General features: G+C 39.2%; 1 protein-coding gene across 6 annotated transcripts in view; it reads right to left on the minus strand.

Annotated features, from left to right (window-relative positions):
- Nucleotides 1-6,446: 6,446 nt before the first annotated feature.
- Nucleotides 6,447-23,811, minus strand: part of XRCC4 (X-ray repair cross complementing 4) — a 185,963-nt gene continuing 168,598 nt past the window's right edge. For all 6 annotated transcript variants that reach the window (XM_032995494.2, XM_032995499.2, XM_032995493.2 and 3 more), the window contains one exon: nt 6,447-10,322. In XM_032995494.2, the coding sequence (XP_032851385.1) occupies nt 10,214-10,322 (109 nt within the window). In that variant the 3' untranslated portion in view covers nt 6,447-10,213. The remainder of the gene's footprint in view (nt 10,323-23,811) is intronic.

The raw sequence follows: 23,811 nt of genomic DNA on the forward strand, positions 1-23,811 counted from the left end.
TTCTCGTTTTATGGTCTTGAACTGGAGTGATGAAACCAAACAAGGTCACCCTCCCGGATTCCATTGTTTTAAGAACTGCCAGTGGTTTTCATGCATAAAGCTTTGGTCTTGGCTGTCTAATCTGGGGACCTCAACTTCAGAGATGTCCCCTCTGCAAGAATCTTGCATCAAGCAAATCTGCAGGTTTCATGGTGTGGAAACCTTGCTCTTTTGGAGGAACTTCACACAATGTCACTTCTCCTGTGAATCTTACTGATGGGACATGTACACCCTGATGTCACAAAAGCAAATTTTTCCATGAACTTTGTGACAGGGAACAGATCTAAGCAGTGGGGAATAGTACCTGAATCTCCATCTCAGATCCGAATGAACCACTCCATTAAAAAAGAAATCTCTCTAGTCCTGCTCGAGTCTTTCCTTGGACTGATCCTACCTCCTCTGGTGCCCTGAATCCCAACCATATGTCCATACACACCTATGATTAAGTTTAATTAAGCAAATGCACCTGCTAAAAGATGCAAAAAGTTGACCAGAGGGCAGATGGACCATCCACTGAAATTAGTGATAACAACAGGAAAGGTCTTTGCAGCAGTTCCCATTGAAGAAGGCTGCAAACCTAGGAAATTGATAGCTTGTTCCTCGGTACAAAACTGAAAGCAAAATCAAGATTAAAAAAAATTGCAAGGGAACAGCTTATTCTGGGCTTACTGCAGCTTATCATTGAGCAGTTGCAATAAATCATCATCCAGTTTGGCCGCTCAGCTCAGCTGAAGTCAAAGGGGAAGATACAATATTCCTGGGATTTGTCATGAGGAGGTTTGTCACATCTTCCCAAAGCTTGCGTGAGTAGGAATGAGACAGGCTGCAAGAGGCCAAGTGTTAGGCAGAAATTATTTCACTTCCTCCATGCCTTTGCCGCATAAAATATTTCTTGCCATAAATCAGCTCTGATTAGTTTATTATGGATGTTTATGTTAAATGTCTCAATTGCTCTTTTGTTCTTGGAAATCCTATCTTATTTTTATAGATATTTATTAGTACAGCTTCTAGACAGCTGATTTCATTTCCCATCTCTTTGTTTTTGGCTCTGTTGTGGGAAGGTTGGAGTCATAAAACTGAAATACCCATAGACATAAGAAGCAGGACACAGGCTTTCCGCTCTATCAGCTGCGCTGACACCACTCTGCGTGGTTAATGAGGGGAGAATGAGAAGCTGCTCAGAAATGGACTCTCAGCTATTCTTTTCCCATAGACCTGCCACAGCCTTTGGAAGAAATGTGGTTAGCAAGGCAAGCCTTGAACATGATAATTGAATGAAAATTGACCTAAGGCAAGCTGTCTTGCTGAAAAAACAGTGTGCAGGAACACATGCCTCTAACTCACAAGTAAGAAAGATTCATAGTCATGTATGTTAACTTCTACTTTTCCCTGATTTACAATCACTATACTGCAGTCTCCTAGGTAAATGGGGTGGGGATGGTCTGATCCAAGCACAGGACTTGTGCTACGCATTGCTGAGCTTTCTCCACTCTCATGTGAACAACTTTGTGGACAACTGGTGGGTAAAATGGCTCACTCATTGTCAGTCACCCATATTACTTGACAGTTACTACCTGCCTTTTGCATCAGCTGCAGAGAATAATTAACCAGCATTTGTAGAGAGAGCATCACGGCAGAAGTATAGATGTGGCAGACATTATTTGCTTGTTTTGAGCCTTGGTTGTTTAATATTGGGGTTCTACTATGTGTGTCAGACATCTGAGAGCTCAGCTTTACATATCCGCTCCTGAGGACCAGTCGTACTGCTGCACTCGCTACATCCACACCTAATATAACATTTGCACTTGGCTTCCAACACAGCTGCTGAAAAGAGGGTGGAGTGAACTTTACTTCAACATGTCTGGTAAAAGTTCCCTGCAGACAATGTCTAATGAGGTTTTGATTTTCCAAAGTAAACTTACAGCAGCTCGTACAAATGCAGGATCCTTTCTGCTCCGACCACTCCCCTTGCAGAAGGAGTTTTCACTACCTGCGTGCCAGCAGCCCCACGGGATGCTCTGCACGATGCCTCCGAGTGCAGTGGGCAAAGCTGGACCGTGCCGCGTTTAACAGGACTCTGCCTTGCTGAACACCAGTGCAAGAGCAGTTGTGCTTGGCGCTGAGAAAGCTACCTCCTGGCAGCATTTCAGTTCGAACATACTCATAAATGCCCTCTGGGCTCAGGGCAGGTGGTAGGGTTTTCTGGAGGTGGCTGCGAGACAGAGGCTAGGAGGGATGGAGCAAATGGAATTTAGATCAGGGTGCACTCTGGGGCTGCCAGCAGCCTCTCCAGCAGGTTACCGGAAAGGATAAAGATTAACTTCTTCCCTCCATATGAAGGAAAATTAACCATGTGCTAGCTATGTGGAAATGGTACCAGAGAGTATTGCTAGTACTTCCTTTCCTAATATAGTAAGAAGTCAAAAGTAGAAAAAAATTCATCCGGATGATGTGGGAAACTCATAAGATAGGTCTTTTAATTACCCTGAATATCGAGAATTCAATATCAAGAACTCAAAACAAATTAATCTGTGTTATAGCAGATGGATTTGTGCTTGATCACTGTAGTTCATATTTTGATCTATTTTTCAATGACTATTTAAAATACGTACTCTTTGCTTCTCTGTCTCCTTAATTCTCTGTGGCATAAAAGCTCTTCCAGTGTCCTTGTAAATAAAAATCTAAAAGCCATTTTCCTCTTTGAGGTGACTTTGGTTGATATCTGCATGATACACAAGGAACAAGCAGCTGGGAAGGCAGAAGAACATACCTTTCCCTACGTGCAGGCAGGCTTTGGGGGTCCAGATGTCAGCCGTGCCCAGGTGAAACACAAAGGACCACGTTAGGATTGCCTACAGACACATTGCTGTGCACTGTGACTTGACCACCACCTTGAAAGTGTCTGATAACCTCGTATGTCAGGTACTCTGAACCACTTTATTGCTCTCGGGAGTGCAGAAACCACAAAAACAGTGGCTACCCAGCCACCTGTGGTCATCTGCACAGCTTCAAGAAGCCACAAGCTTCAATGTTTGCCATCTCCGTTCCCTCAATACTCACAGAGAAAGACAGGGGTATCACCTGGGGGTGAGTCATATCCTCTCAACATAGAGAAGTTGAAGACACCCAATTTTTCCTTGCTGCCAAAGAAGCAGGGGAAACTGTCTTAGGCTGAACGTCTCAACCCATACATTTTAATCCAGCCCAGAGAGTTTACCACTCACTTAACATCCTTCACGTGCAGCAGCTTCCCACCATTTGGGATACTACAGTATCGGTTGTGCTCGATGCTCCTGGACTCACCGCAGGGGGCAAAGCCAACTTGGCCAAGAGGACTCCAGCACGGGGTGGTTGAGCAGCTCCAGCACCCCAGGAGGATCTGTATTCTCTTCCTTCCCAAGCTCCACCCATGCCTTGCCTCTCTGACTAGCACCTCTGGGTACAATCTTGCAGTTTTTTCCCACAAGTTTGGCACAGGGGGGATGAGGTGACTTAATAGGGTAGGGCTTTTCCATCACTAGTTTTTGTTGCTTATGACACAGGTTTTCCCTTCAAACTTCAAAGCTTTAGTAACAGCCAAGCACTGAGGAAGTGCTAGCAAAGCTGTGCCTTCATTTGTTTTCTTTTTTTCTTCCTTGACAATGAGAATAGCATTACATTTAAGTGTTTCTGAGCAGTGTTTTTAATCTCCTCTGGAATCAACTGTCCATACTGAGCTTGTGAATAGCTCTGTATTTTACTACTTTTTTATGTTTTACATGGCCTGAGCAGTCTGAAGGTGAGTCTGGAGGTACGTAACTATCTCCAGCCTTTTCTCCTTAGAACTCTGGCTTTTGGTTAAAATTAAAATTCATTTTTATAATCACCTTTCAACTACATTGGAAGTCAAGGAGGATCTTGTAACAGCCCAGAAAGAAAACCAGAAGCTAATGGGATACATGAGAAAACTGGGGTAGATGCTTTGATTAAATCCAGGGCTCATGCTCAACTGATGTGAATCAGAACCATGTACTAGAGATGAGAGGCAGGACTTCCAAGTCATATTTAATTAAGCAGGAAAAGAAGGACAATGTGATATTATTTAATTTCCTCAGAGCAATATAGGTACTTCATGCTGTAGTGATGACTACTACATGATGAATACTGTAACAATAGTAGTTGCATAAATACAGATAATTAAATATGTGCTTTCATGCCCTTCAGAAAGTACTGGAGTGGATGTCTACATCTGGACCTAAATTTTCCCATCAGATATTTCTCTCAGTCTCTCTCAAATAAACAACAGCTCTGTGTGGGAGAGGACCTTCACAAACAGAGGATAATAAGGACAGCAGTTTTCAGCTCAAATATTAAAACAGCTTAATGGATTTGTTTCCTACTTGTGAAGACGATTCCAGTTAGGACCCACTGGTTTAAGTCCCAGCTGAAGCATAAAGCTAAGACTCGGAAGAAAACTTTTGCGGCACCTGGGGTACATATTAGCATTGAAGACAGAGAGGCACTTGCAGTAGGATGGGACTGCAGCTTTCATGAGTGGTGCTGCCAGGTGAGTGCAGAAAGGTTCATAAAATCCCAGCAGAGTGATTTACATTCAGAACTGTTATTTATATTAAAAGTTTTTTGAAGATGCAGATGAAATTTGTTCTCTGCTTTCTAAATAACAGACTGGGCATGGTACAAGTAACTTCCTAGTATTGACCCTTCTCTGACCATTGGACTAGATGATCTTCAGAGTCCCCTTCCAACCTCAACTGTCCTGTGACTCTGTGATGTTGAAGATATGATGGTAAAATCTTCTTCAGCTAACTATTTCTGCACAAGACAAATAGAGACATTAAAAACCAAAACAGAGTTACCCTTCCATCCCAATAGTTAACCTGAAAATAGTACAGTCATCCTTTTTCTCCATGGCATTAACAAACAACCTCACCTGAGATTAACAATATCATCATCTCAGATGATATTAAGGCTGCTATAGCCATTTGACAAGACCTGAGAATACTGGCAAAAAAAGCAATTTCTCATTATTGTTACTCCCTCCGACCAGTGGGGTTAGCAAGCAATTCAAGATCAGACAATGCCAGGCATGTGCTGCAATCCTGTTTTCCAAACAGAATGAATTAAACAGGGTCAAGTGTCTCTTCCCAGTCCTCACCCACTCTTCCAGCCAATATTTAGGCCAAAAGTGCACTCTTTCTCTTTTTCTCTTTTCTCTTTCTTTCTCTTTCTCTTTCTCTTTCTCTTTCTCTTTCTCTTTCTCTTTCTCTTCTCTTTCTCTTTCTCTTTCTCTTTCTCTTTCTCTTTCTCTTTCTCTTTCTCTTTCTCTTTCTCTTTCTCTTTTTCTCTTTCTCTTTCTCTCTTTCTTCTCTTTCTCCTTCTCTTTCTCCTTCCCTTTCCCTTTCCCTTTCCCTTTCCCTTTCCCTTTCCCTTTCCCTTTCCCTTTCCCTTTCCCTTTCCCTTTCCCTTTCCCTTTCCCTTTCCCTTTCCCTTTCCCTTTCCCTTTCCCTTTCCCTTTCCCTTTCCCTTTCCCTTTCTCTCTTTCTTGCTACCTCTCACATGCTTTCTCTCTCTTTCTCAGGCTGGAATCCCAGAATTTTCCCAGCCATACCCTTTTTCTTTCAGTACCTTACTGTTTTTTTCCGCCCCTGTGCTTTTCCCCTCTCTGTACAGGCATACAAATCTCCACAACACCCATCAGAAATTTCTAATCCTGCATGCCTTGTTCATGCATTGTTTAAAGGCGGTGGCTGCTTTTAATTCAAAAAAATAAACAGCTGTTTCTCATAAGGCTTACCAAATACACGTCATTAACAGGTTTCATTGGCGTTCCTATTTTTTGTGCCAATGCCACTGATGAAAATGCTGAATGAGATTGGTCCCAAGACTTATCCCTAAGGACCTCCAGAAGTAATCTTCCTTCAGCTTGGTATTTTCCTTTTCAGTAATGTTGTTTTTAAAAACAGACAGGGCTTCCTTTTCCTAACACCATCAGACTAATACTGATAGATTTTATGAATGAAATTGATTTTGGAGTGTAATTATAATAGGAAGAAAATCATTCAATGGTCAGAGAGAGATGAAAATTCAGACATTGGTCAACATTATATGGAAAAAAAATGAGACAGAGGATGACAGATCACCAAAAGGAAATTTAGGGAAACAATTTGCTGAGACCTCAGACCTTGTGAAGGGAATTAGAATAAAATTAAAGCAGAAAAATATTCAGCAGAAAAGTGGTACTAATCCCTGATGAGAGGATTGCTGTATTACCAGAGACAAGAAGGAACAGAAGGCGTTTTCCATCTTCGGGAATGCTCCTCTTTTAGTAGGATAACCAGCTCCTGGCACATTTTTCTATATTAGCATTGCTCAGAAGATGTTCAAATATATTACTTTCAGTCTCTAAGCAGTCTGGACATGCTTTTATTGCCTTGTTTTCCTACCATTCTTACTTCACTGTTTCCACATTTTTTTTTCCCACATAGCAGATGGCAAGCCAGAAAAAAGCAGCTTTACCTGAAACATTGAGCAGCATCTAAACTCCCATGTGTAAAGGCTTTTTCTTTCCTCAAGTACCTCCAGGTTGCTAGATCAAACTGCAGAAGTTGTCAATGCCAGCTAGACTATACTGAACATTTCCAGCGAAACATGTTTATACACACAATCATTCATGTTACAGGTACAAAGCAAGGAAGAACAATATATCTAATACACACATATATACACAAGAGTGTCTACTTTTGGGAATAATAGTGAGAAGGTAGCTAAAATAGTGATATAGATTGCCAAAACAATAATATTTTCATCCCAAAGGCAATATTCTATACAGCTCTTCCTGAAGAAAAGAGGGTTTTTTTTTGGTTCAGTACAAACCCATACCTCAAATGACAAATTGTTACGCATAAAAACATATATTCTGTTTAAGTAGTTACATTAAAAGTTTAAAACTATAGACAAAACTAAACCTTTAATGAAAGATATCATGGTTTTCCTCCTGTAAAACAACTACCTGTTTTACATTCCTCAAAAGTACAGTTTAAACTGAAGAAAAAATTTACCTGGGAAATCATTTGCAGAGTAATATCAAAGAGAAGTATTAATTAAGGATGGCCTTTGAAATTTGATCTGTGGTTCCTAACTTCGGTTAATTTCCTGTCTTGAAAAACCATTTGTGGGCATGTTTCTCTATTTTGTCTTCTGTCACCACTAAAATATTTTGGACAGGGAAGCAATTGACTGACATCTCATGTCAGGCGATTTCACGTGACAGTTTTATAGGCATGCCTTGAAAACATGGTCTTCCAAAAGGTGAGTTAGAAAACCTTGCTCACAAAGTAAGTCTAAGTTTAGTAGGTCTAGTAAATAGAAGGATGAATGAAGTGAGGCTTAAGTCTAGAACTGTTCAATGTTTTCATTAATGGTCTGGATGGATGTTAGCAATGGAGAACGAACTTACTACATTCACTCCTAGTACCAAATTGAAGAAGAATGAACATTCAAAATAATTTTGACAAGTTAGAGAAATCAGCTTAAAAAATGGGATGCAAGTCAATGTGGTTAAATGCCAGTTACTAAACCCATATGGGAATAGTCAGCTGAACAAACACAGAATGGAAAAACAAGTGAGTACCCACTAGCTCTGCACAGAAGAATCCAAGGATTACGGTGGATCACAGCATGAACATAAACTAGGAGATTTTATGCCATTGTTCAAATAGGTGATCATTATATTCGATATATGAATAGGAGCACTGTCTATTGACTCACTAGGGAACCCTTCTGCTCTGTAAGCTTTGGAAAGCCCCTCCAGCAGGAACTCCATTGGCATGGAGGGATAGCAAAGATCCCACCTTTTCTCGGAGACTTAACCAAGCAGCACTGAGTATCATATTAATTTAGTAGGCTTTTTTTTTAAATATGTTACGAGGCGTTATTACTTAGTTCCCTTCCCAAACATCACAGGTTAGTTTGAAACAGATTTTTCTTGGCTTGGTCGATGAAGGCCATCAGGTCTATTTCAATGCACTGGGATGAATGAGTTTAACGATAAAGTGGATGTCCCTACATCTTGAAGACAAATACGCATGATAAGGAAGTTTCACTGATTTTCTGCAGCTTCTGCAATACTACCTCCACTCTCACACATAATTTGTGCTCATTTTGGTAGGTCTTTCCTCTTCAAAGTCAACTAGAAAATGAAACCTTATAGGCAGAAAAGCATTGGTTTCTCACATAAATCTTCAGAAAGAAGCATGGCTCTGAGGGGAGAGGAGGTGTCCCTGTGTATACAAAGTCTCAGATGACTGGAAGCTGGCTCTGTACCATGGATACCCCAACTAGATGACACACCTGTGCTCACACAGTCCAAGGTATGTATCTGCCATCACATAATTTTCTGCTCAACTCTTGGCTTGATTCTATAAACCTCAAAAAAAGAGAAAAGAATAAACATTCTGACAGACTTTATTGCATCTGCCAACTGTGTGTAACATTCCCTATTTATATAACAACATTTTACTATTAGAAACCAACAGTTTCTTGCAAGCAGAGTTTCATGGGATGTTCAGCTCCATTTACCTTCATTTTCTGCTGCTGGCACAATTAAACCAAGCTCTTGTATTTCGGGTTAAGTCAGGGAACTTTTTCACATTAAAACTGAAACTATATACAAGCTTTTGCTGAACGCATTGTCAGATCAGCACTGGAAGATTTTAAATCAGGCAATGTCTGTGAATGGGTGTATGAATAGGTCTTTTGTGGTCCTGTCATTTCTCAGGCACAAAGCCTTTGTAGCAAGCAAAATATTTTGGCCATTCATGATTTTACTGTGTGATTTATAACACTGACCCAAAGCCCTTTGTGAATTTAAAATGCTGTGACCGTGTTTTTTCAGAAAGGAATGCTTAAATATAACATACCCAGATCCACATATAGGTTCTTAAATGAGGCCCTGATCCTGCAGATACTGACACGGATGCATTTAGTTAAATATAGAATTGAATTTTGGCAGAATCAGGGCCCAAATAAGCCGCCATTTCAAAAATACCAAGTAGCTTCCAAGGACCATTGCAAGCCATAAAGCACAGAAGCAGGACTAAGTTGTATAGTCCTGCTGACTTCATGGCATTACTCACATATTTAAAACCCTTGTTGGATCATATCCTTTCTGAGGCAGAAGAACTGGCTCTCTCTGCCTTAAATGAGAATTGATTCAGACTCTTAAAATGGCAAGGCAGAAACCTGACATGCATGCTTAGTTCTGTACACTTGATTCTGACTGCTGAAGGTAAATACATGTTGCAAACTTTTTTCTTTAATGAAGCCTTAAATCTGAATGAATGCATCAGCTTTGGGCATGAAAAGGTCATACATTAACATACTTTACTAACTAGTCCCTTTATTCATAGGTGTCTAAGCAAATAAAACCAAAATTGATATTTTTTTAGAATGTATTTTATTTTTTTAGAAATCACCCTAAGAAAAATGATGAAGTATTAAAAATTATGATTTTAAAAGCTATGAGTTTCTACAGAAGGTTAAAATAGAGTCAATAATGACTTTATAAGCACTTTACTCCCAAAAGCAAGAATACCTTATAATTCATAATGCCGCAGAGAACCTTCAAGTGAAAAGTGAAAGAACACTTCTTTGGATGTTTCATGTCAGCAGTTATCATTCTAAACTCACAATATAGGAAGTTGCATCTCAATCAAAGTTGAAAATAATTTAGCTAGATCACGTCTAAGTTGAGCTTCTCAAGAAAGGGGCAGTATATAAGTTAAGTACAGTGGTAGTCTCAATCTTCTTTATGTCTGACTTACTCTCTGGGGACATCTGGAAACCAGTTGATCCTGGATACAATTAGCTGTCAGAGACTGTTAGGATGTAAAAATGTTATGATGGTGCTCTCCTTTTCCATATATACATGATAAAAGATCTACACAGAGGCTAAACTGATTTCAAGGCCATCACAAATCAAGCCTAACAGGCCAAGGGTCTACAACCGTGTAGTGAAGAATGGGGACAAGTGCAGTGCAAGAGGATTAGAGCAACATGAGATATCAAATATCACCTCAGAGTAAAGATTTCAGCTCAGTGTCTATAAAAAAGCCTTTTAGTTTTATAGCTTATCTCTACTGGAAGCGCCAGTCTCAGTTTCTCAGAAGACACATAACTAGATGTCATCAAAGAGGTCCTCCAGCTCACAAGTGTTTTCCAGTGTTTCCAGAGACATCACATCCAGGGAATGCTTGACCGATGTCTTCTGTGAGGTCAGATCAGGTCTGGAAATATAAAGCAAAGAGATTTGAAACAAATTTAGGTACAGATATAAACGATTCCAACATATACACCACCAAGCTAACCATTTAATAGTGTATTTTGAGCTTTTTGTTAAGGTTACATGTAAGAGAAAAGTGCTTTTTGTGGGACCTAATTACTTGATGAGATGGCAATGGTAGAATGAACAGATGAAATTCAGCTTATAAATGTCAAGGCTTCAGCTATTTTGTTACAATTTTTAGGACACTAAGAATGACCGTTTCACCCAAAATTTCCACACAGAGAGATAGGGAGATCAGAACAAATGAAGAAAACATATAAAGGATCTGCTCTTCTACTACCACACAGGATGATGCTGTTAACTGCTCTTTATTTTTTCCCTGGTGTTAAGCATGTATCTGTTGTCCATCAGTCTGACATGGAAGGCATACAAAGAATCAGACTGGGTTGCCTTAATGGTCCATGCCTTGAAGGTGCAAGCTTGTCTCCAAAGAGTAGAGCTGAAGAAATCAAAGGCAAATGAAGAAAATCCTTCCTTAATACATGAATCCTGGTGTTCAGGGACTTTTAAATCCCTCGCCTTCTTCTGTATGTGTGTTATGTTTACATTTGCTATAAACATATGCAAAGAGAAGCACTTGTCATTCCCTGATAGGTGTATGCCAAAGTACAGGTTTGCCCTCAGATAGCTGGACACCACAAAATCCCGTTTGAAAACTTCGTGACTGAATCTGACATCCATTACATTGAATAACATGCTGCTCTGCATCAGTCAGTCCTATTTCACACTCCTTTGACTGTCCTCAGTAACGTAGATCATTTAAATGTCTCAGCTATACGAGCTCCCGGCATTTGCCAAGGGCCCATGTTCACTGTTTCTCCTCTCTCTCCAAGGCACCATTTTGGTAATACAGCTTTGTGCTTATGCGTGGGAAGGCAAGGTATCTTGTGTTCCCAAAGACAGTGGCATTTGCAACAGCTTCTGACCCCTATAGTTATTAATCTTATACGTATAGGCTGAATTCACAGAAGACCTTTGAATCCTTCACAGACAGCTTTACTTTTGTGAGCTTCGAGAAAAGAATTACTGATCACAGATATGGGTGTTTTCAGTGACAAGATACTTCAGGTCGATATCACTAGGTGCTCTAAAAATAAACCGTAATCTCTTAATCTTGGCTCAGTATGCTGTAGGGAATCAGTGTAGGAAGCAAGGAGCAGACCCGATATGCTTGTATTGTAGGATTTTGGACTGGTTGGAGTTTCATAAGGGTTGATGGCTTCATGCCCAGGTATACTCCACTGGTGTAATCCTGACAGAAGGTGAAAAAATCATATATTACCAAAGCCAACACATCAGCCACCAGGATGGGAGAACTAGACAGAAGTGATGGAAAGCGTTACTCTCAAATGCTGCTATATGAGGGCTTAGTTCAGTGAGGTATGCAAAAGCAATCTTAACGTTCAGACTAACTCAAGCATTTGCTTTCAACTACTCTGTGTTGCAGACCTGATATAGTTATATTCAGCAGGTTTTTTTCTTTTTAAATTTGGCTTCAAACATATTCAGAACCAAGTTTTCCAGAACTACTATCCAGAAATCTCTAGGGAGCTGAAGTTTTTATAAAATACTGCAATCTTGAAAATGCAATGAGCTTCCTATGACCCCAGCCACTGCGTGAGTCATAGTCTCTCACACTTCAAGTTTGTCAAGCCCTTGGACGTTCAGAGGTTTCACGACAGTGTTTCCTGCTGTGGACCTGGGGAAAGATTTTCATTTTGAGTTGGAGTCCCCATCCTTCTGGGAAATCAGCAAGAGCCCAGTAAATGCTGAGTCTTGGATGCTGTCACTTCCTAAGAGCTCTCCAGTATTCAGAAGGGTTTCCTTACCACTCTATCCATCACTCCAATTCCGCAAAACACTTTAAATTCAATGTATTGGTATAATCAGATTATGATAACTACTTTCTCTGGAAGTCTAACTGGCTTTCTCTGCGAAGTCTTCTAAAATGCTTCCTTCAAGTCTGAATAAATTGTGTCCAAGCATTTTTTTTTCCCTTTTGGTATGCAGTGACATCTAGACAGATGTGTGTGTCATCAAAAGTCATTTGGACTAACTGTGAAACAAACCTGCCAGAATTGGGCCCTTAGCCACTGACCTCTGGTCAGCAGGGTCAGATCACTCCATGCTGTTCTGATTGCTAGCAGAAGTAACTTATTTGTACCTTTTTTTTTTTTTTTTTTTTTTTTTAATGTAGGTAGCATATCCTAACACAGTGTGACGCTAAGGTTATTTATTGAAGGTGTGTTCTTTTACCTTTTGAGGTCTATCTAAAGCATTATGACACTGGTGAGAACATATATAAATCACACAGTATGGAGTCACATGCTGATCATTTTAATTAATTCTGAAAGGTCTCATCAGCAAATAAATTAGGCTGTGAAGACCAGTTTACCACCACAGGCTATTTCAGGTACTGGATTTTTTTTTTAGAGCATATGCTCATACGCCATATAGGCATATAAGACTAGGCATATACCATATAGGCATAAAAGACTTCTAAGACCCCACATTTGTTGACTTTGAGGTTTCACCTGTTCCAGCATTTTCTGATTTTGAAAAGTAAGGCTGACAGTGCTTAAGTGATGTCAACAACAATTTTATCCTCATTAGCTAAAATAACTGCTTTCAGCACTATACATAATATCACATCTATAAGCCAAATCACTGTTGAGTTTTAACATTACATGGCTAGAACTACTAAGCTTCTGTGTTCTTGTAACAACATGGTCCTCATTTAATCTCCAAAAGCTGTAATACTGCTCCTGTGAACAAATGCAACTACACTTGCAAAGTGGAAGCATTATGCTCATTACATGAAGTTCATAAGCAACGTAATTTTGGTTTTAAGAGTTGATGATTCCTGTTTGCATGGCAATTATTCACTGAATGCCAACATCTTGCTTTCTGTGTGAAATTAGTTGGAATCTTGGATTCTCACTGAAGCTGTATTACCATATTCTGATGCATAACTGAGTTAATTTCTTTAAATTGCAGTGAGTTGTATAGTCCTCTCTTGCCAAAAAGCCTGTAAGTAAGGCATTCTTCTTGGAAGTTTATTCTTCTGTTGGATCACTTTTTGAAGTCTTGCCTTTTGGTAAACTTAAACTCCATTAACACATCTGGAGAACTGCTGACTATAAGAGATCATTTCATATTTCCTGACATTTAGTTCAAGCCCTTCATAAATTGAGACAGAAGACCAGATCCACAGCTGGCGTGAATCACTAGTGCACTAATAATGTCAGTGGAGCTCTGCTGACTTACACCAGCTGAGATTCTGGCTGAGGATTTGGAAGAAAGTGGTTACATTACTTGATATTTCTTTCCACAGCTGAGTAAGAGCCATAAGAAACAGAAGACATGCAACACTTCAGTACTTAACTAAACAGCACAGAAACTCAAAGCCATGCAGGGTGATGGCTTTGCATAGCTTGGGAGAAAAAGGAACAACTTCTTTTGCAGTAGGACAGATGGACCACTCCCATTTGCTTCTTGTGATGAATTATTCCTGAGTTCACACAGACCCTGGAGAAGATCTACACAACACTGTTCCTGCTGCAACAGACGGCCAGTTCCACGAGATAACGCTTGTGAAGCAGGATGAAGTAGAAAATAATCTCCTATGTGACTGCTACAAATGACATGATTAAAAAAGAGCTTTCTAGTAGCAAAAAGATCAAACAAGTTGTAGCTGTGCTGAAGGAAAATCAAGTCAGAGGCTACAACACCAGCACAACTGCTCATCTTGAGGTGCTTCTTGCTGGAAAGATGAAAGGTTCTTGCACTTAGCTAAGCTTGTATAGCCAGCCCAGCACATTGTGGTTATGATTTTATTCAAGTTTTTGTTCTCGAGCAACTCTCATGGGATTTGAAAAGAGAAATATCCTTGTAAATTATCATAGCTATAAAAGTTTCCCAAGAAATTTAAGTAATCTAGGAGGCATACTTGTGTCCTCAGACCATTACTTTATTTTTCATCATTTTTCAGTAATTAAAATAATCAGTTCCAATCAAAATCTGACATTTTACTAAGAGACTTCAGCTCTCCCAGAAGATGTGTAGCAGCGTTTAAGTAAAAGGCTGAATTTCTCAGTGTGTATATATTTTATTAGCTTAGTTTAACATTCATTTTTGTCATTAATCTGAAAAAAATGAAGACTTAATACTATGAATAGATATTAAGAGAGGACATAATATGATATATACTGCCCTTGGTGTCATAAAAATAGGTGGCAGCAGCAGCTCAAAAACAGAGAATTGGTAGTTATTACAGGATTAACATAGGAACAAAGGTGAGGCACCTCAAACAGTAAGAAACACTTGCATTGCAACAGACAGGCCAAAAGCTCAGAGCAACATTTGTGCTCCAGAGATGGTACTTTCAGTCCATCCATCCAATAGGAAAAACCTGGACTCTTTGATTTATCAGAAATCTGCTCTCTTGGTTGGATAAACACTGCCATCACAGAAAGTCCTCATTAGAAAAGTACTCATCAACCATTATTAAGGAAGGATTATGAAAGGAGATTTGAGTGAAGCTCATGGCCATATATAAAACCCTGGCCTTGAATAACCAATGCCCTGTGGTATGAGCTCCTGGGAGACATTATATTGACTGCCTGTGGGTACTGGCCAAAAAGAGGAAAGTTCAACCACAAAAAGAAAAAGAAATGGTGTAATGGAGGAAGGGGAACAGCCTCTTACGTGAATAGATGCAGCAAGAACACTATGTGTGGACAGACCCCTTTAAAGTTGAATATTAAAAATGTAAGTAGACTAAATTGAAACTACATGTGATTAAAAATGTGATGATATTCCCCCTTATAAAAATGCTACAATGACTCTAATATAAGGTAAATTATAAAAGTATTTTTCTTTTAAATTCGATTTAAAATGGAAAATTAAACTCAATAATTCAGTTTAGGTTTTGGCAGTATTATGAGTATTCAACTTGCAGATATAGTCTACTCTGGCATTTATTCCTGGAAATAATATGAAAACAAATGCATATATTTCTAATTGATTTTGCAAAATGTAAACTCCAGCACGTCATGAAGAACTTGCTGGATACAATCATCTTCATGATCTGAAATTACAGCTGATGGACTTTTCCTAAGTTATGTTAGTGATGAAATTGAAAAATTTTCTGCCAATTTCCATCATCTGATGAGAGTGGTGGTGTCAGAGACCATCAGAGGCCAAGCTGTATCTGGCCCCAACACATATTCACAGAGGCTAGAGAAAAATACTCAAGAAATTGCTGAAAAGAATGATTTCTAGCATAAGGGATACTGTCTTTATCCCTCTTAGAGAACCTTCCATGTGTGGCATTTTCCTATGTTCAGTGTATTAAGCAAACAGTCTAGTCTCAGTTAAGGTCAGCAGACAGATAATAATAAGCTTGTTCAATTACACAGTTAATGAAGAATATTTTCAATGCAGCAACCACAAATTTAATGTTCAGCCAGGGAATCAATGTTCCTTAATGAGCTTCCACCTTTGGCTGAAAGCCAAGGTGCAACTGCACCTGCATTCACCACAACCACTGCGCAATAAGATAAGTCTGGAACTCCCTCAATAAACAAAAGTTAAAGCAAAAATTTCAAAACACAGGACAATTGCTAAACACTTTCTTAAGCTCTTGTAAGCACCACTCTGTTCTCTAGAACTAGAAACTATCAAATGGGGGATAATTTTGATTTATGCTTATACAAGGTTTTGGGTTTGGTTTTTGTTTGTTTTTTTTTTTTTTTTTTTCTTTTCTTTACATATTCCTGCAATCTCTCAAAGGGAGAAAAGTGAACTAGGAATCCATTAAACATCACAGAAATTGAAATAGTGATTGCAGCAAGAACAAACTCACAAACAAATCTGCTACACTGAGAAGATACTCATATATCCCTTACTGATATAATTTTTAATATTGATATAACTTCCAATGACTGGTCTAGATCAGTTCTCAACATTATTAATCATTCACTCTGTTTAGTCCTATGAAACATATGGTCTAAAGATCCTCAGAAAACCATATGTAATATCTAAAATGGCTGCACAGACAACACGTCAGGTAAATGAACAATGCTTGACAGTACTTTTTAAGGGACTTGTATCTGTTGAGTCGAAAATTGCCAATAAACTTCAGCTGTCATAGGTACAGGCCCTTATTTAAAAAAACCATTCCAGTTCAGTAATACAAATATAGTCTTGGATCTTTTCATCTGATCAAACACACTTGCAGATGCTTACTAACAAAGATTTACTTAAAAATGTAATAATAGATGTCACTTATAAGGAAAAGTTTAAACCATGTTTGTTTTAGACAAGTGGCACACATTTCTGTGGCTCATTTCCACTTAAACTCCTTCTTGCTTAAATAAACTAGACCACATTCGCTTTGAGGAACATACTAGCACCACTGCCTTCACTGGAAAAAAACCCACAAATCTCTTAATCATATCTACAAGAGTATGTAGTAAAGGAAAACTTAGTTTGTTTAGGAATTTTGTCAAGATCTTTCATAAATCCAGTGCATTGCAAATTTATTGGCAAATGTTAGAAGTCATTTCTCATTGTCATTAAGTGTTATTTATCACTTACACATTTATATAACACTAGCACCAGCTAAACTGTGTCATAACCTTTTTCCAGGCTGTCCAGGCTAATCCTTCCTTATCCCCTCAGGTTGATTGCAAACAGTAGCCAGAGACCTAACGGGGCAAATAAAACCCCCCGAATCAATTTCTCGCATAGGAAACACGTATCCTTGTGCTCCTCTGTCTGTTGTTCTTGAGGACCGATGAGGTTGAGACAGCTGTTGCAGCCATTGCACAGAGGTGGAACATGAAGGGATAGCTTTTCCATGTGAAAATCTGAAGACCTGCAGATGGCAGCTACAACTGCAAAACCACGTTGAATCAAATCACAAAAATAAAAGCTGAAGGAAAATCCAGCAACACTAAAACCTGGGTTGTGCTTCAGATACTCCACATCTTTTCCACTCCTTTCCAGTACTGAGGCTCTGAATGGCTGTTTTAAACCCTGATGACTTCAACAGGAGCTAAGCACTTGATTAAAGTTAAGCACATGCTTACAAAGCCTCCTGAACCATAGTCTCAGCTTGCAGCTCTCTGGGGTCCGCCCTTTGCATTGACTGCTACAGAATGAAACTTACAACTTCACAAATTGATAAAATTATTCTTAAAGAAAAATGGATTGGTCCAGCATTCATATGATGAAAAGTTCCCTTCTAATACTAGACAAGCATACTCTGATATCTTTACTAAATTACTAGATATAGCTAAAAACAGTCTTTTCTCAGAATAATGTTGGGGAATCCATGGACGTAACCCTAAAAATGATCTTTTAAAAACTCCTGTGACTGAATTAAGCAAATTCTTTCTCCCTGCTGAACAATTTGTACATGTATACCTGGGCATCAGCAGAAACCCATTACTGCCCAGATTATGTATTATCCACACATCTGCTCAGCAGGTTTTGGATCATTCACTTTAATCGGCTTATTGCAGAAAACCACTTTGGATCAGTACATATACAGATATGACTTATATACGTATTTTCTAATGACAAAATGCATTTAGAAAGAGAGCAGCAGGGAGTTCTTAATAAATCTAGGAGCAGTGAATTGAATAAACTGGGAGCAAGTTTCAATTTACGAGTTAAGGTAGAGCAGATAAAGTATAATAAGCTTTTTTCCCTCCCTCTAATAGGTTTCTAATAGGTCTCTACTAAATATAATTTTTATTTATTATCAAGAATTGTGATATCCTTTCTGCTGCCTCTGATTTCCCATTCAATGTCTCCTATGCTCCTCCTGCCCCCTCCGCAGTCACAGATCTGAATTCATTCATGCTTTTCTGAAATAAGATCAAGCCTTTGATATTTAAGATCAAATCCCTGCCTACAGTGACACCTGTGAGAGCTGAAACATGTTCAAACAGCAGTAATGAAAAACCTCATAAAAATAAAGAAATAAAGACAGCGCATCCAGCCTTTTGAAAACAGAAGGAAAAACCTACAAATAGGTACAGTTGGCTGAGACAGAACAACAGAGCTGGACACTGCAATAACCAGTGTTTTCCGGTTAAAATTTAAGTTTCTCTTCTCTGCATTTTCATCATACCTTACCCATCCTTGAGACATCTCCTCACCCGGGGTAGAGAACAGGCATTGGCTTTGTTTACCTGATGCCAAACCAGTTCCTTGATTTCTTACTTTGGGGTGCATAAAGCAAATGAATGTGGGCCAAAGAGTCTGGATCTGATTCCTGAACTTCTTAACTCACTGGTAATGCTTTTTACTTTGGACGTGTAGTTGAGATGCTTTAACAATTTTCTCTTTAGAGACCCCATCTATCAAAATATCTATTTGGGGATGTAAAGAAGCCACTTTCAAAATACTTCTTCTATTATTATATGAAGAAGGAATCATCTGCAGCTCATGATGCAACTGCTGTAAGACAGCTTGTATAGCAGGCTTCAAAAGTTATTTTTTCTCCTCCAAAACCTCAACTGGTCTTCATCCATTTGAGCACTCAGGGTCTGCCTAAGCAGCAATATCTGAAATAAGTACTTTACCAGGAGCATTTAACAATAGACCAAATAGCCAAGTCATTACTTGCTGGATAAATGCAGCAAAAGAGTCTAGACTATAAGATTTTTAAGAAAGGTTGTACCACCTCCAAAAACAACAAAACCCCAACTAAGCAAAAGGACAGGACTGGCTCTGTGTGTTTCAAAAAAATTCTTATATAAACCCGTTTTTTCTTCCTAATGAGCCTCTCTACTTTTTATTTCTGTAAGTGATCAAATTCACAGAAAGATTCGTTAGCCCTTAAATTTCAGAGATTTTTTTTGCTGGCAGAACAGTTTGCATACATGTTGTTCCAGGATCAAGGGACAGTCTCTGCTTACTCATGCACGCACAGACCTCCCCCGGTATTATGGTAATGAAGGTCAGAGACTTAACTGGTGCTAAACCAGAACCAGTCACACCCCAACTGGCAGTGACTGTTCTGGAATTTCTGCAGATCTGTCCCCAAAGGTGGAAGGGAGGGGGGCCCAGAACAGCCACCAGTCAAGATCTGTCTCTGCGTTACCGGGCCACCCACCTCAGTTTTGATAAAGGAACCAAGATGACCAACAAACAGGAGTCACAAGACATGAATTAATCAGCATGGCAAGCTGAAAGACAGCAACCAACCCCTTATTTTAAATGGTAATTTCTGATTACTACCTTTCATGAACATAGGTGCAGCTTCAAGGAGCCCATGCACCATGAATCCCTCTAACAGATGTTTTTTCTCAAACTCCAGGTTTTCAGAGACATTTAGTCAATCAGGAAATTAAGAGCAGGGACTTTGAGAGATTTTAGGCATCTGAGACTGGACTATCAGGCTCATCAAGACTACTAACCAGACACATAAATGCAACCATGAGAACATGCAATACTGGAGTCATACAGACAAGCTCCTTCAGGCTGCCATACGCCTGTGCTCACCACCCTTACTTGGAGAGATCACCTTATGCTTTACACTCCAAGCCTGCTCAGCACCTGCCTTACTTGGCACTAGGCATGCACACCTGCAAGTTTTATTTCACACACAGTGCAACTAAATAACATTCAGCAATTTTGGTCACTGTGACCTGCACTGGGCTGAAATCAGTGCCCTCCTTCAATGAAGAAACAGGCCCAGTCAGCCAGGTAATGAGAAAGATAATTTACCACCCATCTACAATGATGGAACAACTGTCCTTGGGTCAACCCAGTGACGCCCACAGCCCGTTCTCCAACAGCAGCCAAAAGCATATGCTCTTCAAAGAGTACAAAGTGCTTTTGCAGCCTCCAGCCATTTACAGCTCAAAGGCTTCCTGAGCCAGGGTTAATTTCTGTGTATACAGTACATTTCTCTTTCGCAAAATGGCCCTGTCCCCCCCACCCCCCTCCCCCCGAGCCCATGTAAACTACTAAAATTCCCAAGATCTTGAAGGACGTCCACAGGTAATACGTAGGAATGGGAAAAACTCAGCAAAAAATATAGAATACAATGAAAAGGAGGAAAAACATGACAAAATTTATTAGATACCAATGCATGGTAATTTTTTTTTATAAAGCCATTTCAGTTTCACAGCCTAAATCAGATTATATTTTCAGTTGTGATGAATTAGTATAAGCCTGAAGTACCTCCATCAGTTTTCTTGTACTGGTCTAGTTCAAACCAGCATTCAAACCACAAACTTTATAAAAGCTTAATCCTCAGAAAGCCTTGATAATTGTGCTGGTGCTGCATCACTGACAAATTTAGATAGTTTGCCTTTTTGTGAGTTTCAGCACAGTGCTCTAAAGGATTTTTTTATCTTACAAATGCATTAAGAGGAAAGGGAGCACCATAGAGGTGGGCAACTGGGACTTTATAAGGAGAAGGTGGATGTCAATCAGAGTAGAATAATCATGGTGTACATGTGAAACAGATACTGCCTGTACAAAATAATGCAGTGTGAGATGCAGATGAATCACAGAAAACGCAGTTACTCCTGAATCTTGGGTTATTGGTAACAGGTGAACTTATTGAAAACTTGTCTGTTTATCCATGCTACAGTACTGGGAGACAGGTAAAGCGTAATGCACATTTTTCAAGCACACCTCCTCATCTGATGTCTCCAAGAGAAAAAAATAAGAATTTATAGTAGGTTTATAGTCCAACATCACAGGGAAGTCATTGTCTTCTGTTAATTAAGACTGTGACAGTTTTAACATTTCGAATCTTGATTCTGCCTGAAATAGGTGTCTTTGCAAAAGAGAGAGGGAGAAAGAGTGAAAGAGCAGGATAGAGAGGAGTTCCCATCTGAAAGACAGCACATAATTGCCTCAGCCCTGGCATAAAGTCTCATGATCAGAATGAGCAGTTCAGACAGTACAAATGGATGCAAACAATTTAAAAGACCTGGTCATTTAAAATGTCTTTTTTTTTTTTTTTTTTTTTTTTTTTTTAAAAAAAAAAAAAAGCACTATTATAAATATAAACAATTGTTTGAAAAGCTTCCCAATAAATATGGCAGACAGCATTTCTGGTATCATTAAGAAAAAAAAAAAAAAAAGAATTTTTCAGAATTCAGTCTGAAGCCTGGATTTTCAGTTCAAGCTTAGCTTAGCTCTCCTTTTAGTAAAATCATCTTCTTTCAGAGCAGAGTTAAACTAAGTCATCGGCACTTTTTAAACGACTGTAGTTTTGCTCTTTAGCACCAAGGACTCATCTCAGGAGTGATGAGTTCCCACTTCCACTTGTTCCAGCACAGTGCAGGGTGAGCTGCAGTTCCCTCCATGACACTGCTGGCATGCAGCTCTCCTAATCCCCCAGTGAATCTTCCGAAGAGTTTTACTATTAACAATATGTAGCACAACAGTTGACTGTATTGTACATACACATATATACTCTTGCCTGTTAAAGATTATAGGTCTGGTCATAAAGGATGGGAGTTTCCTCACTGGCTTTATTTTGCTTTGTGTAGGTTCTTTGTACACAACACACCGACATCAGCTTCCCAAGACTTAGAAGGAGGTCAATGGGCTGTATTTTTAACCTATTTGCTTTTTTCCCCCAGACATGTCTGGACTCACTAGCGAGACAGTATTCCAAATTATATGGCCACTTTATTGCTTTTTATCTTTTAAAACTAATGACAGAACAAAAACCAAACAAGACTATCCCGATTGGTGTGCTATTAGGTTTTGAGACAAACCAGAAGCAAGGAAACAAACCCAAAGCACATCCTACTCACTGTTAGGTTTAGATGGTGACATCTGTGTGTTCACTTTGTATGTAATTGCTTCTGCATTGTTTTGTCAGGTACATAGCATTCATTGTAAATGTCTGTCTCAATGTAAAGCATACAACAGAATCAATATAGAAATTACTAGGTGCTGACATATTGATTCTATTCACATTTTTGTAACTATGAGAACATTTTAAAGAAACATTAATGAAATAATAAAATAATTGATATTGATCCCTGCAAAAATCATGATATAAAATAGGTATTTGGAACAAAGCAGCAAACTGAGAAGGCTGTTTAACTGTGTAGCTGTTTAATAACCAACATACCTTTTAAAATAATTTATCGACCAGCTTTCCACCAGCTGCTATGAGAAGAGGAATCCATTCTGCCTTTTCATACTTGGTATTGCTAATTGTAATAAGATATTCAGGCAACAGTAATAAAAGCTCATTCTAAATCTGGTGGGAACTGATGAAAGCAATTATGGTGAGGGCTTGGTACTGTCAAACTGTCAAGTTTCAAGCTTAATGTAATTCTTTAGAGTTTACGCTTTTTCCATTCTGGAAGAAAAAGACTGCAAGCCATTTTCTGTTGAGAATGCAGTGAGACCAAGGAAATAGATCATTTAACTGCAGAACGCCGAAACACCACGTAAAGCACCAATAAAATTATGTGTCATGTCACAGCAATTCTTCAGGAAGGGACCTGTCTTGCTCTCTTGGATAGTACTAGTGAAAAAATATGACAAGGGCCTTGAGGCCCTTGATGGGGTGGAGTGCAACAAATTTCAGAGGTCTAGGAAACACGTTCATTTAAATTTTATCAATTGTTTTGTTTTTTTCTAGGCTACAGACATGTTCCATTGTGGAGGAAACAATGAAATAATTCGAAATAATAATGAGTCATTAGGTCTAACTTGAATACTGCCATTTATCAGCAGAACATATTCTGCCTAAAGTTTTTCCTACAGCTGATCGCAAAACTAGCACTGGTTCTAATGCCCTACACATTTACTTCCAAGACGCACGAGCGTTGTGATTATAAAAAAGTTGAACTGCCAAAACAAGGTGCATTCTACATCCTATCTGTATGAGAGTCAAGTATGGCATGAACAGGGGCACTAACAATATGGCACCTAATGTGTGTTTCCTCTAATGCCCGGTGGAGTTAGTGCCACAGCAGACAGGAAAGTGACACTGGGTCTACAGAATCATAGAACATCTCAAGTCAGAAGGGACCCATAAGGATCATCGAGTCCAACTCCCTGCTCCTTGCAGGACTACCTAAAGTAACACCATATGACTAAGAGCGTTCCTTAGAAGCTCCCCGAGATGGTAAAAATCATCCTGAACAATTGCTGGAAGAACTAGGAGGCGGATCTCTCACACAAGACAGATTACTTTACCTGTTTGTTTCAAATTTTCCATGAAACAACAACTGTCAGTCAATAGTGAACCTGGACTGGAGTTGAACTGCTTGCAGAGCAGCCAGTGAGGAGAGAGCAACAAATAATAATGCATGAAGCCAACTTCAGTGGTAAAAATACTCCACTTTCATTTAATTCTACACTGAGGGGAATAAGATTTTCTCTTTCACTGTGGGGCCAGGTACATTAAAACTTTGTGAAAGAGAGTA

The sequence above is a fragment of the Tyto alba genome, unplaced genomic scaffold (assembly GCF_018691265.1).
Source record: "Tyto alba isolate M040663 unplaced genomic scaffold, T.alba_DEE_v4.0 Super-Scaffold_13, whole genome shotgun sequence".
NCBI lineage: Eukaryota > Metazoa > Chordata > Aves > Strigiformes > Tytonidae > Tyto > Tyto alba.